An 18,040-nucleotide genomic window follows, 5' to 3' on the forward strand; every position below is an offset into this window, starting at 1 on the left:
CATGTGTCTCAGCACGAGCCAAATTTTTGGCCTGAAATGGGTTTAAACATTGCTTTTTTATTTTTTATTTTTTTTACTTTAACACTGTTTCTTGTGTCAAAGGGTCACTGCCGCTATCAATATCTCTGAGAATCAACACCTCCTCTTGAGCTCTCTGCAGTTTTATCTTCAACTCACCTGTCTGCGTGCAGGGTTAAATACCACATATAAAATCGTAGGTTTGAGATCTCACAAGCTGATTATACTTGACCTGTTGACACAAAATGAAAAAGTTAATGATTAACTTTGTTTCTCAGTTAAATAGCTGGTGAATTTTATACATTATTAAAGGCTAAGGCTAATATTATCATGGCATTTTATTATGATCAGTAATTTTAAGCTAACAATAAATCTGATCACTATAACAAAAGACTATCCTGAACCATCACATGACTATTTTTTGATTTCTGGGAGTATCTCCTTGTCGATCAGATGTCATGTTGCTAGTCTGATAAGCTGAGAGTTATAAACTTCATAATAATAATAATATGTCACACAGTAGTGCATGCGTTTTTGAGCAACACTGGAGCTATCTGTCACTGACGTATGAGCTATATTTGCACACACAATAGGGCAGGATATAATAATACCATAAATTCATATTTGCTTTTAGCCCCATTAGGGGAGCTGTTCTTTAAAATGACTGAAAAATATATGTCATTCCAACATAATAATAATTTGCTACAATATTAACCATAGGAACAAATGTTAAGCTCATAGTAAATAAAAATTTTTTGGTGAGTTTGTTTATTTTTCTACGTCCAGTGGTCCAAATTTTCTTAATACAGATTTTAATAGATCTTGATTCATATAATAAATACATTGTGAAATGTAAAAAGGGGCTGTGATTAAGTCCAGCTATTGTGTAAATGACAACAAAGTATTTGTTTATAAGCTGCCGGTAAACTTCCTCTCCATCCATCTGAAGGCAAGCTCGCTCAAGCTGTTTCATAAAATTCAATCATTTACCATCTGTAGCTGAACATTGGTCAGCAGGGAAAATGGCTGAAAGAGTCAGTGATGCAAGGAGCTATAATCTGTTCCCAAGCTACCCTGTTGTTTGTTTTGAAAAGAGAAAAATGGAGAGGGATAAAAAAGAAAAAGAGACCAAAGAAACAAATGGACCCATCTCCCTCCTAAAGTGTTGTTTTTCCAGCTCATTTATCAAAAGCAGAAGAAGAATTCTTTTTGATTGGCTGATTACCAGAAGCATTCATCACTGGCCAACGTATCCCCACCAATTTGACACTGCCATTTTGGATAATTTGTTAAGGATGACAAAGAGGTCATTGTTGCCTTGGCTTATTTTTGACCTTTTTAATATTAGAAAATTAATTTTCTATCTGAAACAAACATATTAGGCCCTGTCACGACACCTGGATGAATTTTTCATCTTGAAGCCTTCCCTAATGCCCTCCTTCTCTGACATTTACAGCTCTACACTAAAGTCTCTCTCTTTCTTTCTCTTTCTTAGTTCGACAGTCAAATTTACCGTATGTGTGAAGGATTTCTCCATATGTGTTTCACTGTATCTCCGTCTTCTCTCTTGTCCCTCTATGTGCATTTAAATGTACTTTGATGTCAGCCAACTTCTTCTGATCCATTTCTGAGATTTACAACCAATTTTCCCCATCAGCCCTGTGCTGTTTTAATCCATCCATCATACCTCTCTTTATTCTCTGTTGGAAGCTGAATTGTCTGCTTTTCACAGGAAGATACAGATGAAGCTCGCACACTCAAGTTTTAGGCTTTTTTCTCAACTTAGTTCACAGGCTTTTATCTGAATTTTTAAAAAAATATTTCAAATGATTTATTTTCAGTACCTCTGCTCTTGTTCATCTGTGCTGGCTTTTCATATCACCTCTTTTTGTCTGTACCTATTACCCTCCTTCTCCTCTGCTGTTCTCCTGCCAGGCCCTCCCAACAGATGTGGTAGCTTATGAGGCACTAACAGGCCCAAAGCAGAGGGCTGCCTGTGCCCATTCAGCCTGATTACAAGTCACCTCTGTGTTCATAAACAAAAACCGCCATCAATTTGAGAGTGCAGACTGAGAGGGAGAGGGGAGAAAATCAGAGAGATGGAGATAGACGGAGGGAGAGTTTTGTGTCATGCCATCTGCCATGTTTTGTCACAGCTACATCATTAGAGGGTCACTGATCATGTGCCCCGTGACCTGAATTAGCTTCTCTAACTAATGAAATGTTGCATAGAGTTGTACAGTGTCTCAGTGATGTGACAGTTTTTCTTTCCACCCTATTCCATTTTCATTTGGGAAAGTCTGACTCATTATGAATGTTTAATGGTCACGTGGTTCCACAAATTCACATCTAGGTGGCTCCACTGGGGTATAAATTAAATAAACCTTGCTCAAGGGCACTTCTGTCACTCCATAGGGAATTAAGAGGTTTTCACATTCACTTTGGCAATCTAAATTTTACCCACTGACTCACTTAACCTTTCTCCTAGAGAGTGATTGTCCAGTCACGACTTACTAACTAGGCACGGCAGGGAATCAAGGTCATGTTTTGAATTTCTCCCCATGCTGAAGCTGCATGGAGCTTTAGTATGAGTGGTACTCTGTATATAAAGAGTGGGATAGTGGTTTGTTTTCTTTTTTAAGCCGCTCCAACACCAGAACAAAAACCTACCAAAACCAAACACACTGTTTAATCCTCATCCTAAAATTGTCTTCTGTAAGGTTAAAAGTGAGAATTACAATTTCAAAACACAGTAAAGCATAAGTTTGACCTTGCCTGTGCTAAGCAGCTATAATAGAATGAAAGAACAGTCTGAGTCTAAGATTTTTTCCAAGAAGATCAACAGTGTTATTTGCTTCAACAAGTGCCCCACACATGACACATTTCCTCTCTGGCATTTATCACAGCAGCAGTGTTATTCGTAGGCCTACACGAGCTAAGCAGTCGTCGAGGGTTCCGCCAACTTGAAGGAGGAGAAGTGCAGTGTTTTGAAATGAATTTTCGATGTCCAATCTACATTTAATAGTCCGTCTCTGCTGTCCACTGTGCCACTTATTTAGTTTAAAACAATAAAAGAAAACATTGATAAACACCTGATAGTGAGAGAAGACTACAGGCAGCTTTTCAGAGTCTCTACCTGGGGTTTACACTCTCTGTATCATTAACCTGTTGGCTGCTGCTTATTGTTGCCTTTCGCCTATGAGTAACCAGGTTACTTATGTTTGAGCCAAACATCAAAATATGATCCACACTGGGATTAAAAAAAAGGAAACAGAAGTCAGTTATGATTAATTATATGGTGGTAGCAGCAGTGAGGGATGTGAGCAAATGGTCACTTTGCAGCATTTTGCAGGTAAACACATTAAAACAAATAGAAAATGTCCAAAAACTGCAGTGGAGTAGAGGAGGAAGTCAAGGGACAAACTTGATTCAGGGACAAGGTCAGGGTAAATGGATGATCTACAAAACGTCAAACCTGAATCGAGGAGAGGGCTTTTTACTTTCTTTTTCAAATTGTCAGTTGGCATTGTTTTTTTTTTTTCCTTTAAACAAAATGAATCTCTGAACCCTAAACAGGCAGTTTTTAGATTTGTTATTACCTCCATAGTGACAAAACGCCCCTAACTTAGCATAGTAGTCACTTAACTCCAACCACAGTGTCTTCCTAGCCTCATTAAAGTGCTTATTTTAACCCAAGTCATCATCTTTGCCTAAACCCATTGCCACGTAATAAAACTGATACGGTGATTTGTTGTTTTGGAAGGAGCTCAGGCAGCACTTCTCTGTGCTGTTATAGAGGGTATGGACATAATTTGTCCTTATCATATTTAGGACTGTAGCTTAACAATGAAATGCCAAAGCAGTGCCGTGTATCATAAACTAAGGAAGCAATTTTTTGCCTGGGACCAGCAGCTTTAGCCTCAGTTTTTTTTCACAAATATCATGGATGTTGTTATCTTTATAAAATGCTCTCTCTTTTAAAATAAATTAGCTATAAATGTCAGCATTACAGCTTAAAAAGTCATCTGGAGACTATTCCCAACCAACCTGTAAAGCTAACATTAGTTTTATTAGCCAGCTAGCTGGGCTAAAGCTGATTGGATCTGCTAGGAGCAGTTGTCATATAAGCTGACAACTGTCACCAGCTGGAATTGAGAAGTCTGTGTGGTCTTGCACATAAAGAAATTCATGTCAACTCTTCCCACAGGTATGGACTTTTTAAGATTTTAATGTTTGATAATATGCTTTACATGGATACACAGTTCAACTCTCTTCTGATGAACGAGCAGCAGTTTCTCTTCTTCTCAAAAGGTACTGTATGCTGTCAATGCCAAGAGCTTTATTCAGGAGCTTGTAATCCTGCTTCAATCAGCTCCTTTTCCTTTACGTGCAAAGATAAGCCCCAGCATTTACGACCCTCACCGCACCCCACACCCCCACTCTAATTAATATGCAGGAGATAAGTACTTGTCTGACAAAATTCATTCATTTGACCTTCTTGGTTTTACATTAAACTGTTTGCGGCTGCTGTGGTTCACCACAAGTTGAGAGTTCCCTGGAGTTTCTGCAGTGAGAAGGGCTTTTGTTTCTCTGTGCGAATCTTAAATTGGACAGCTCACTCTCCTTCTCTGTTTCTCTCTAAGATTGTCTTATGACTTTCATTTGGCAGTCTGTTTCTTAATTGCCCCTAATTGCTTAATTACAATTTCAAATGAACAATTCTGGAGGTCAGAGCAGGTTGTTAATTGAAGCATCAATCACAGCGGAGGGGCCTTCAGAATTGTCTCAGTTTGACTGACAGGGCATTAACTGAGTACTGTAATCAGACTGGAGATGACATTGTGCAGGCTCCATGGCTATAACTGCTGTTAATGCTGCCCGTCTACTGTCCTTCACATGATGCTGTGAAGGAGAAACCTTGTGGGCTAGAATCAGATCAAGAACACACTAAATTTAATTAGATTTAGTTTGCACTTTGTGTTTGTGTTTCTGTATTTGTGTGGGCTTCTTCCAAAGGCTCAATTTTCCTTTCAGTTCATAAAGATACATTTCTAATTCAGTGTTACTGCACACTGTTTTTCAACATAAAAACTGTTTGGACAAAGTATACAGACAGCCCTATCCACATTGTTGTTATTTTCATGGTTTAGGCTAGATAAATAGAGAAAATCTTAAAGCCACAGTAAAATGTTTCATGTAGTTCCAGCTATGTGGCAACAGCTTGGGAAAGGCTCCCTAAGACTCTTTGTTAAGGATAAAGTGTAGTCTATAAGCAGATGTTTTTCAGAAACAGGGCTGCATCTAATGATTATTTTTATATATATATATATATCTACAGTAAATGTTCAAAAACAAGTGGGAAATGACCCTCACATTTTCCATAATCCAAAACCCAAAGACATAAAATTTTAAAAAGTGTAACTGTAATTCATGATTTTAATTAACTGATCCAAATGTTTGCAATTTTTTCTTTCACTCAGTCAAGGAATTGTTGAATTTAGTCTTTAACATCTCAGTGTTTACAATATGGCAGTGCTGTTAAGCTGTGAAATGTACTCAGAATGCAGTGATATGAAACGCAGCTACACGAAGGTGGAGTTTTATTAGACTGCTTCAAAGTATGTCCCTCTCTGTTACACTCAGTCTACCACCTTTGCTCGCCTGCTTGTCCACGGTCCTCAAATTCAACCACCTGCACCCCCTCCTCCTGTCAGCCTCCACCTTCTCCAGAGGGTGGAGACCCAGGTGATTATTAGGCCCGTTTCCCTCCTCTAGACCTAATGGAGCTGGCTTTACCTCTCTCACTGCCTCCTTGTCTGTCTGTGCTCCCCCATCTCCTTTTGTCCCCCACCTTTCTTTTCATCTGTTATCTAACCCTCCCTTTATGTCTCTCTTCATATATATTTCCCCCTACCTCCCATCACCACCACTGTTGAGTTGGCTGCACTGGTCTTTTCCCCCCTCTTGCTTTGTATTGTTTTTCTGTTGTTTCTCCCTCCCACTGTCCTCTTCTTCCCTTCTTCCTCCTCCCCCACCTTCTCTTGCTGCTGTTCCTCTCCTCTGGGGCTCCATCCATCAGGTTGTCGGGGGCTGCTAGCGGCCGACTCGCAGCCACCATATTTCACCGCCAGCCAGCCAAGCAACTGACAGCACAGCCACCACCAGGAAATTGCTTTGGCTGTGAGTGGAATTTCAAACACAGGCACGCTGCATCACTCGGGCTGCCCAAGCACCACTTTCCTCTCGCTTTCTCTCTCTCTCCCCTGTCAGTCTCTCTACACTTCTCTACACACATTTCTATGTCTCTCTCTCTTTTCTCTCTTTCTCTGTTTGCCTTTATGTACTTATTTCCTCCCTTTTTCTCTCTTTGCACCCGCATTTCTATATGTTTTCTCTGTTTGCTCTCTCCTGCCCCTCTATCTCTTCACACACACATTCCCACAACCATTATGCACCGTTTTCTCTCTTTGTCTTTTGTCTGTCTTTGTAGTTTCCTCTCTCTGCTCTCACTCCATGCCTCCCCTTTTGCTGCCACTATCTTTTGCTTTCCTTTCCCATCCTCCTATTCCTCCCTTCCCCCCCTCCTCTTTACGACCCACGGGGAACAAGGTATGGTGCTGAGTGTGTAATGAGCGGAGGGAGAGAGAGGGAGGGTGATATAGAGGAGCAGGAAGAAGAAGAAGAAGCGAGGGATAAAGACCAGGAGAAGGGTAATGGTGTGATAAGATAGAGAGAGGAGGGATGCTGGTTGGTGTTGTTCCAGAGTTAGGGGTCAGAGTGTATGGGGCTTGTATCCCTGCCCTTGTCAGAACCAGTTTAAGACCACTGACATGAGCAGGTTTTTGGCAACCAAGGTCATTTTGCTGGTCTTCACATCCTGGCTGGTTTAACCGTGGGTGCAAAGAAATACGGGACAGTTTTTTTTTTTTTTGTTTTTTTTTTGCGATTGGATTGTTATTTAACATATATGTTAGTTAGCATACATTATGTGAATTCATAAATGGTGAGGACAATCTTATAAGTGAGATGAAAGCAGGTCTGTGTTTTAAGTTAAATTGCATGGAACTACACTGAGCAGTATCTTGAACTGATTAAAAAGTTTTCCAACAACCTGAAAATAAGTCATGGCTGAAATAATACTATCACCATTACTAATACGGAGAAATTGGAAACTACATGACAATACATTAACTTTGTCTCAGCAACAGTTAATGGTTGAATTCCAATCATTAAAGTCCAATCTCTTGTGGCAGAATGGAAGGAATATGTTTTATTATTTTGTATTTGCTCAAAAGATAAATGATAAGCAACAACATTCAAATTGCAACGCTGCACTCAATTTAAATTTGGAAACCTTCTTGAAGTCCAATAATTTTAAATATATTGTGGAATATGGTCCATCCTATGTCAACATGCTACCTACCAAGTTAGAACTAGTGTGTAGTCCTCCACAATGGCTGCTAAGATTATGTGATGCTATTGGCAGTGTTAATCATTTATGTAATATCATTTATGATCTCATTCTTTAATTTGCATATTTTCTTGCTGATGGTTTTCCATGTCTATTTTCAGCGGAAAAGATTACAGAAGGGGGTAGAAAAGCACGTAAGATGTAAATGAGACCTGATTCCAGTATAAATATACCGAGAGAAAAAATAATTAGTGTGTAATATAGAGTTGGTAAAACAATGGCTGCTCAGTGTTGTGCTCCTGAGCAATATTCTAGTAAGAAAGCACTAGATATTTACAGCATCTGGATTTTTCATGGACTTAATGGATTTCACCTTCAGTCAGTGTGCATAACAAAACTGTGCAACACAATGAGTGCTATAGGTAGAGCTAGGATAAGTCAAGTTGTTTTTGCGTCACAAGATGTGTGAGGTTTTTTTTTTTTTAGCTACAGAGTGAGGACATTTTGGCCAGTCCTCACTTTCTGAAACAACTTGGTTTTAGGGTTCAGGCTAGAATTAGGTTTAGGTTAAGTATTAGGGTACGAGGCTAAGGAATGCAGTATGTCAGTGAGTGTCCTCACAAAGATCGAAGTACAAGTGTGCGTATGTGTGTGTGTGTGTGTGTCTGTTTGTGTCTTTGTTCGGATGTTTGCAGATTGAGTGATAAGATTCAAGCCAAAAACATATCCTATCAAATCCATTTTACACAGTGTGTGTTGAAGAGCAAAGAAATTATGAAGAAATATGAAGTCAATATTAACCTGATAAATATGGGCTATGTGACAAATCTGTGACATCCACATGAGATAATATGTGTGTGTGTCTTTACACCATATTCCTTTCAGCTCACTGTTGTTGTGCCCTTCAGAAGGACAGCCTGATTGAAGTTATGTGTGGGTGGTTGGCTCTTTTCAGGTATGAGCGTACAGTATATTTTCCATACACAGTGTCTGGAGGATTTGTAGTCATCCCATGGGTGAAAGCTTCTCTACAGCACAGTCTCACAAGAGAACAGAGAGGCTTCCCTTGCCCCCAGTGGAGAATCTGTGGTGTGGACTGTTGCTCACTGTGTCAGAAAAATATCCAGTATTCTTCACTAACCTGCAGTTTTTTCTATCTTCTGTCTGTTTCTCTGTTCCTCTGTTCTCTTTCACTCTTCTTCCTTCCTCTTTTCCTCCATCAGAGGGTGAGTTTGGAGTTCTACATTGATGTTCATGCTCACTCCACCATGCTGAATGGCTTCATGTACGGCAATGTGTTCGAGGACGAAGAGCGTGTCCAGAGACAGGCTGTCTTCCCCAGACTGCTGTGCCAAAACGCTCCAGACTTCTCCTTTGTAAGTCACTCAAACAGACGCAAACAAACACACCAGGGAGGCGGGCGCAGGAGCAGAATGTTGCCAGTTTAAATCCCAGGGCTAGCGCTGAAAGAAAACATGAAATAGCCCTGTCTTAGCTACTGCGGGTGAGGTGGTGTTCAGCCAGCCACTTAATTACCAACTGCTACACAGTTAGTGACATACAACAGGCAAAGGTTTGGACACACTTTCTAATTCAATTCAGTTGGAAAGTGTGTCCACACATTTGACTGGCAGCGCACCAGAGAAGACTCTGGTTGCACTGGACACCTCCCAGGAGTAAATGTGTGTAAGTGCATGCATTAGAGGCAGGGTATTGACAAAAAAACACCAGCTTATTAGATGTTAAGTCAGGAAGATGACACTCAGAGAATACATGTATGTAATAGCAGTATATTATGAACCCAGTAGACATGGTCACATAACATAAGATAATAATGTCACTGATATTGACATGACACTTAAATGATTCTGTAACCTTTCACATTTGACCTGTTGACCTTTGCCTAAACGCATCACAGAAAGGTCAGTAGATATTGTTATAACTTGACTGAATAAGATTAGTAGCTTCTCCCAAGTGAAATTTTCCAACACGTTCAGAAATCAATTAACATTCAGGGGCAGCAGAAACAAGCAGTAAACACAATCATTTACTGTAATTTGAGTCCACCTGATGAAGGTAGGTGTTTTAGCTCTGTTCTGAGGAAAATGTCTGGTTTTTAGGTCCTAAATGTATAAACCTGGGCCATAAAAGTACAAAAGCAGTAAGTTCTTGCTGAATGTGAATTCAGAATTTTCTGCCCTTTTTGTGTTAGTGTTTGCATGAGAAATAATCTGTCATTCAGGTTTTCAAGGACTTTAGAAAACAAAGACTGAGAAGGGAAACACTGGGCAACTACTGTCACATTTTGAAACTCATAACAATTTCTGTGAAAGTATTCAACTACTCTATAGAGGCAGTTAAGGTTATACTGTATGTCATCAGTGGGGCTAATGATCTCCACGGGGAAATTCTCACATGAATGGGCACATGGGGACTGCCACATTATATGAGGTGCACAGAAGACAGAGGCATGTTCCAGCGGTGCAAAAAGATTTCCACTTTGACAACAAACCAGAGGAGAGGAGATGTTGGTGTAGTCCCCCACCAAAACCCCCAACCACCTACCACACAGCATGCAACACGTTTCCAGACATGTACTGTAACCATTAATGTGAAAGTGCATCTACAGTATACTGTATCTGTGTATAGAACACAAATAGCAAATGCTATGTAGGTCATGACAAAGCACAGGACAGTAAAAGTAGGCCAGGATATTCTATATGAGCAATGCAGGTGTTCTGTGAAAGCACTTGTATACACTACGAGAAGGAGTGGAAAACTAAGAAGGAAGTGAAAAGCATTCGAAATTAATGGAGGGGAGAAACATTTAACAGAAGGGCAGGTGGGAAGTAGCATCCATATACTAACCTACCTTTTCATACAGGTACATTATCCACCAAACCATTTCCTCTTAGCCCTGTGTCATTTCCACTGAACTTCATTTTCTCAGTGATATTTCATAGCAGAGCCACTAACACACATCATAAAGAGTAACCTTTATTGCCCATTGACAGTACAGAAAGACAGGCAGGTGTTCATCCACATATGTATGGAAATGTCACTCATTGTCAGTGTCTATACGGTATTTTGGGTTCCAAAGAGTAAAACTCTATTTCAGGAGAATTTCTCTCTCTGTGTGCTGCTTGTGTGACAGCTGGCCCAGGGGTCATCTCCCTTACTGTGCTTTTGTCCCTCTGCCCATTCAGCACTACCTAAAGCCCAGTGCAGCAGCAGCAGCTGCACAACACAATCATGGCAAACTCCCACTGGTAGCTGCCAAGTCTGCATTTCAGCAAGGCAGCTCTCACTGCAGCAGAGTGGAGTGACAGTGAATGGAAACTTTTTCCACACTCCTCCCAAGACAGCATTATATTTGTGTAGTATAGCTGACACGATGAAACCCAAAATAGATTGGAGGGTTCTTTTTTCTTCTGCTATAGCCATTTAGAGTCGTCTTTGTAATGACATTGTATGAAGGGAATCTGTTAAAAATAAACTACCCTTCATAATTTGTTCTGGCTCTCCAGAGCTTTAACACTGCAAGTTACTGAGGAACAAATTGCTAGATGTTAATGTATTTTCACTGACGAGACATGTCAGCTGATGCTGACTGTGCTTGATTTTTCCATTTATCAAGCAAATATACTCTAACGCTCGTCCCTGCAATGTCACCAGACAAGCAGTGAACACAACCATCTACTGTAAGGTGATGAATCTACACTACCAGTCAAAAGTTTAAAGACACTTTTCCATTCAGTTCATTGCAGAGGTGTGTCCAAATTTTCTGTGGGATTGTAACCCTAATATTAATTCTCTTTTAGCTCAATTTTTGGTCCTGACCAACTGCTGAGGGAACTGTCTGGCTGTGCAGCTGCTAAAATGCTCCACTATGTTCACCAGCTAGTTGCTCTGTATGTCTAACTCTGTCTGGATGTTATTGGTGGTGAACAGACCCTGACAGGAGCGGTGAGGAGCCAAAGCATAACACTGAGCTGCAAGATACCAAAACACTCAGTCGAGGGAAACTGCAGTTTGGTGATAATACCCTGTCGGTTCATCACCCTGAGCGATGCCTTTCATGTTACATATAGTCATTTGATTTCTTTGTTATCACAAGAATTCATTATAGCTGCTTTAAGCCCTTTGGTGACACCTGAACATTTGTCTTCTCACATTACACATACAGTATCATATAAATGGTGACATCTCACCATCTCTTATTTGAAGAGACTGACTTGCAAGTACAGTGGCGTGTAAACTGGGACATAAAAACCAAAAGCACTGTGTGTTTTTCTTCTCTTCTAGTCAGTGTTTGTGTTTGAGAAATAATCTGTAATTCAGGTTTTCAAGGGCTTGAAATAGCAAAACCTGTACAGGGAAACATTGGCCATTAAAGTAATCTCATACCAATTTCTATATTCAGGACCTATAAATGTAGTTTAGGTTATATGTCATTGTTGGGGTTAATGATCTCCTTAGGGAAATTCTCCAGACCCCAGTGTCTTACATCTAGCAGGGTGGATGGTTGCTGACACAAAGACAAAGCCCAAATCTCCTAACCAAGGAGAAACTACCTTGATGTTATCTCTCATGTACGTTGGTTTTCGTGTATTCCTTTAGTCTAACACATCCTTTAACCGGGACGTGGTGAAGGCTGGCACCGGCAGACGCTTCCTTGGTGGTCTCCTTGATGACACATCCTACTGCTACACTCTAGAGGTGTCCTTCTACAGCTACATGACAGCTGGCAGCACCGTGCCTGTCCCCTACACTGAGGAGACATGTATCCTTCAACATATACAGTATGATCTACTGAATGTGTGTGTGCAGAAAGAAAAAAGTTATGGTTCAGAGAGTAAACGCCAGCAGTGTCTTATGTTTCTCTAAATTTCTTCTCTCGCACTGTTTCACACACAAACACTTTTCACACAGTAACAATCTCCTACTAAAATCAGGCCAATTGATCTTGTAATCACTGGAGTAATTCTTTTTAATATCTGGGTTCCTGGTAATGACTGTGCGTGCATGTGTGAGCGAAAATGCATTTGTGTGCCAGGTCATGTGTACTCACGAGAAAGGCATGTTACGCTTTTGTTGCTCTTTTGTTGCCTCTTGTTGCGACAGATGTGCAGTGACAGAATAGGGATGCGATAGCTGCGTCTATTGATTTCATTTACAAAGGAGAGAGGAGAAGGGGGCTTGCATTGGCTTATGTAGTGCTGTGTGTGTGTGTGTGTGTGTGTGTGTGTGTGTGTGTGTGTGCGTGTGTGCAGCTGAGGCTTTGATTGAGATGAACAATAGAACAAGCAGGATTCCTGTCGACTGCAATTATGCCGACACACACATACGAGTACATTCATCACGAGAACTGAAGGTCACAGGTGCCTTAATGGAGCCAGATGGGAGAAAGTTTTCCTTCATCTGACCTCCTCAAGGCTGAAGAGCTCCTGAGAGCTGGCCAGTGGTGATCTGATCTCACCAATAAAGAGAATGAGAAGAGGGAGAAAGAGAGATTTAGAGAGTGATAAGGACCCTACATATGAAAGGTATGTGCTCCCCTACACATGCTCTGCAGATGGAAGGGGTGGTGGACATAGACGCAGCCCTAGTGCCCTCTAGTGCCAAGATCTGGCACAGCCAAACAAGAGGCAGTTCACGATTCACTAATACATAAAAAGTTAGTTATAACAATATTGATTCTACATAGAGATCACAGGAAGTTTCTGTGGTAATGTTTTTTAAAAAGTGATTTAGTGACAGGCTAATATGTGAAAAATGGGAACTTCTTTAAGCAGCTGAATAAACTATAGGGTCTATTTTATGCACGTTATAATGTGGTGTGTATGTGCGTCCCCTCGACCCTCTCATTACGTTAATGCTTCTCATAAAAACCGCTCAGGTTTTTGCATTACAGCAGTGATGCCCAATTGGAAATCCAGGCATGTGCATACACATGGGGCTCCACCACAGCCACACCTCAGCTTCACACTAAGAAGACAGGAGTATATGCTAAACAAAGAGCACATAACAAATTCCACTCTACACTTTTATTTGAGTTGGTGGAACTGAGTTTGGAGTGAGATAAAAAATGAGGAGTCAGGTTTTTGGCTCCCAGTGTGTGGAGAGGGGGCATTTCTTCTGAAGGTCAAACTGGGAGAGAACTCAGCTCTGGTGGGAGGGATTGCTTGATCTTTTTTGTTTTTCAGTAGTGTGTGTGTGTGTATGTGTGTGTGTGTGTGTGTGTGTGTGTGTGTGTGTGTGTGTTTCTTTGTGAGAAGGGGAGGGGTACAAGGTGGAGGGGCTCCACAGGGTGGGTAGGCAGCACAGGGACCCGGTGTAGAGTGGAGATTGGGGTCAGGCAGGTTGAAGGAACCAACCATGTCGCTTTTTACGCCCCAGCAGTCAGCTCGATGGAGCGTACAAATCATCAACAGAGACCTTTAGCATCTCAGTGCCCCCTCCTTCCACCTTTCTCACCTGACACACACACACACACACACACACACACACACGAACATGCATGCACAGTCCTCTAAACTAATGCATGACAAATAAATAATAACCTGCGCTCCGAAATCCTGCATCTCCCAAACATGCTGTCCTTACCCTTTCATCTGTCCTGACTGTCCTTCTCCACTGCTGTGACTTGTAGCCAACAAAATTGAAATCTTAACCTTTCTCACAGCCAAGACTTTGTTCACAGTATGAAAGTGCTCAGCGTGTGTGTGTGCATGTGTTTGTCTTTGTTTTCTGATCTGTCGTCTCCTTTTCTTCTCATGTCCTCCCCTGTCCTCTCTTCTGTCCTTTTCTCTCTCATCACCCAGAACATAACATCTCATTATATCATCTAGTCAAGCTGAGAATGCTCGTCTCTGAAACAGCAGGAACAAACTGTAGCGTGTGTGTATCTTTTCTTTGTCCTCTAATTATTTAACAACTCTGTATGTGTGTGTGTATTTCCATGTGTGCATGTACCCCCTCCATCTATATCTCTTTTTGTGTGTACTTACTTTAAATTTGTTTCAGCAAGGTAAATTCCAGTCTCAGTGACATTCCACCGCTCATAACTGTAATCAAACATTTTGGTCTGTGACTTTTCTCCAAGTTTTTATAGTGAAGTTTTCACTGGAAAGTGGGATGGATCAAGGTCGAGAGAATCTGGGACCTTGTTGTGTGTCTGTGTGTTCAGTATGTGTATTTATGTTAGCTTGGGGGCCTATTTACCAATATGTGTTTGTGTGTGTGATTTTGGTGTTGTGAAGAGACTGTACCCTCTGTGACTTTGAAGGATTATTGAAAAACTTTTAAAGCATTTCAGTCTGTAATGCTTCCCTGAAAGATTTTGCTCATTTTTCCTGCACTGAGCCGAGCAGTTGCTTTTCCCTGTTATGGTACAGATGTGCAGATTTTTAAGATTTTCACATTTCTGCCAGACAGACAATTTTCTGTTTTCCTTCACTAATGGAAGACACACAGAGGCTTCTGAAATGGTGGTCTTCTCAGTCAGATGTTCATTCAAATAACCCACATCTATTGTAAAGTGTGTCGATGTTGGGTTCTTCAGCATGCTTTTGTGATTTTGGCTAACTACAAGATGCAACAAGACAGTATGGATAGACAGCCAGAGCAACTAGCTTTCACTGGTCTTACACACACACCCCTGATTCTTTTCATGAGTGTGCAATGTCTGTCTGCCAAAAGCAGCAATACCCAGGCATGCACCCCACCAACAGTGGGAGCCCATGACTACCAGAGCTGCGAGTGGAGCACAGTATGCATCAGTGAACCTGACACCCAGTGGACAGGCTGTGACAAGTATGCAAATAATATAGCTTGGAGGCAAATATGCTTCACTACCACACATCATACACATCATATCACACAGACATACACAAATGGATAGGTGTTCACACATGCAAGTAAGTTCGCACAAGGAGACACATAGACACACATTTATACACACACGGATTGCATAAATATTGTCGCTATGCTCAGGTGTCCTCACATGAGTGCTCACAAAGAAGCACAATCAGACATATTCAGTTGTGTTGTGGTAGTTTTTGTGTATGCTACAGCTGAAAAAGTCTGAGAAAGTTTCAAATACCATTTGTAGTAGAAAAGGCAACATTTTCTGAAGACCATCTAAGTTCACTTATATAAAAAAATTGCAGTTCAAGCATCTGAAATAGTTAAAATACTGAAAGAAGTTGAAGTGGCAGTTTAGGTTCAAGCACTGAGAGGGATTTAGATAATCAAAGTGCGGCTGAGCTGGAACTGTCTGTTGAAATGTGGGTAAATTAGCTCTTCAGTTATACAGTCAGATATGAAAGTGGTTGAATTGTCGAAGGGTAAAAGTTGAAAGATGTTGAAGTGTTTTGAAATTAAATTAAACCTTTAGAATCCAATGCAAATTGCAGATAAAAAGCAGTGACGCAAATAATTATTAATATATGTACATATCACATGTGAAATATATTATTGTTTTCACTATATTATTTATTATCTCTGTTGTCATCTGAATGTAACAACAGAGAAAGCAATAAAAAAAAACATAAAGAGAGGTTTAAAGCCATAACCATGAGGTGTGTGTGTGTCGGGGGGGGGCATCAAGTCCCCAAATCGTCAATCATTACATTCTGGAGTGATAACTTGGTTTAAGGTTAGGATGAGGTTAGGTTTAGATAAATAGTGGTTATGGTTAAGGATAGTGTAAGTCTCTCCTGGAAATGAATTTACAGTAAGTCAGTGTAATGTCCCCTGCAGTAATGGAAACATGGCGTATGTGTGCATGTACCATTTGTTTAACAGTGCTTTCCTTTCTTAAACTTTTATACACAAAGCCAAATCTTTCCCAAACAACAAAAGAGCAAAACTCTTGTAAAGAAATATAATAACTGGAATATAAAAATAGTACCCATACTCTGTTTTCACATAGATCAGAAGAGTCTTGTATTCATGTTAGTGTACAAAACAGCCTTTCTTATACTTTCATTTTACTGCTCAAGTTTCAGAGCTTGACACTTCCTCCTGTCAAGGATTTAAATCAGCCTCTGTTCGTCCCTTTGGGCAACAAGACGTGAGGTCTTTCAGTCTGTTGAATCACTACTGGGGACAGAAATGTCCCTTTTTGTATTGCTGTTGTTGACTAGTTTCTTAATTAGCATTGATAATTAGTTCTCTATGTGTCAGTGCAGTGACAGGATCTGTCAGTGGCCCATATTGATGGCTTGAATGTCCCTTTGCTTGTCTCCTTGTTAACGCCTGTCCAGACTCGACAGCATTCTTTTGTGTCTTGTCCATTTTACCACTCGGGGCGTTGTTGTCTGATCATCACCTTGTCTGTCTGTCTGCCAGGACCTGGCACAAGGGAGATGATGTTGAAAGCTGCTAAATGCCGTGCTGGCAGTAAACAGCTGCGGTAAACAAGTCATGATGTCCTCGTCCCCTTTGTCTTAGGGGTCCTGTATCTCATCAGCTCCTAAGTTGGCATGTCCCTTAGCCATTACAATAACCTTCTATTGATTAGACAAGACCGTTATATCTATGGAGATGTTAAAGAGTGCACCTCACCCACCTTAGTGACAGGCAGGCAAGATGTTGACAGGCTGCATACACACACCTCTATGACCTACCCAAATCTGGGTAATGATTATGCAGCAATAATAGTAATGATAATCCAATGAAGTTGATGATACACTGCTAACAGTGTCATCAGTATTACTCCATGTGTTAATTCACACGAGGCTGCCATCTGATGTTTTCTGAGTATTTCCACTACCACCCACCTCTGTAATCCAAGCTACAGCCCGTCGACTGTTTCCTGGCTCACACACACACCACTTCCTGCTGCAGCAGCAGCAGCCCTGTTCCGGACCCTACGGTTTCCCTCGGCAACAGGCTAGACAGAAGTCAGGGCATCCTCTGTATCTCTGAACATTCGCCCCATGGATGAAGTTCTCGTTCAGAAACTGACCGTCCATCACAAAACCTCCTGTAATAGATAGAGAGTCGTGACAAACCAAGCTGAGAGGCCATCTGCTAACTGTGGGGTCTGAGAGATATTTTTGTCACCGCCTGGCCAAAGAGCTCAGGACTGGCACTGGGCTCTACTGATGAAAGAGAACAGAGGAAAACACCAAAAACATTCCTGAGGTCAGAATGAAGATGTCAAGGACGCAAGGAGGGTGTATGTTTGTATTTACAGTATACAGGTATATGTATTGTGTGTGTGTGTGTGTGTGTGCGTGTATGTGCTTACATGTACATTTACAGTTTTTGAGTGTAAATCAGTGTATCAGCTTTTAACAAATAACTACTATCACTACTTGTCTAGAATAACTATGCATTAAAATTTGCATTAAGAATCAGAATGCTACAACTTTACTTTATGACTCACACATCCGGTGTCACACAGCAAGGCTGGCCTGATGCAGACTCACAGACAAATAGCCAGATGGAGTATTAAAACAGACTCTGCAGTCATGTGGAGAGTGTTGCCATCATCTTGGCAGGTGAAGAATGGAGTCCTGTGCAGCTTCTTGAGCATATTCTCAAAGGCCAACGTGACAGACTCACTACAGGGAGGTTTGCTTGTGTATTCACCAGCCTAAC

The 18,040-nt window shown here is 41.0% G+C and overlaps 1 protein-coding gene across 1 annotated transcript in view; it reads left to right on the forward strand.

Annotated features, from left to right (window-relative positions):
* Nucleotides 1-18,040, forward strand: part of agbl4 (AGBL carboxypeptidase 4) — a 297,544-nt gene that overhangs the window by 276,465 nt on the left and 3,039 nt on the right. Inside the window, exons 10-11 of the mRNA XM_020613018.1 lie at nucleotides 8,653-8,805; nucleotides 12,050-12,212. Of these exons, the coding sequence (XP_020468674.1) occupies nucleotides 8,653-8,805; nucleotides 12,050-12,212 (316 nt within the window). The remainder of the gene's footprint in view (nucleotides 1-8,652; nucleotides 8,806-12,049; nucleotides 12,213-18,040) is intronic.

This window comes from Monopterus albus, unplaced genomic scaffold (assembly GCF_001952655.1).
Source record: "Monopterus albus unplaced genomic scaffold, M_albus_1.0 scaffold129.1, whole genome shotgun sequence".
Classification (NCBI taxonomy): domain Eukaryota; kingdom Metazoa; phylum Chordata; class Actinopteri; order Synbranchiformes; family Synbranchidae; genus Monopterus; species Monopterus albus.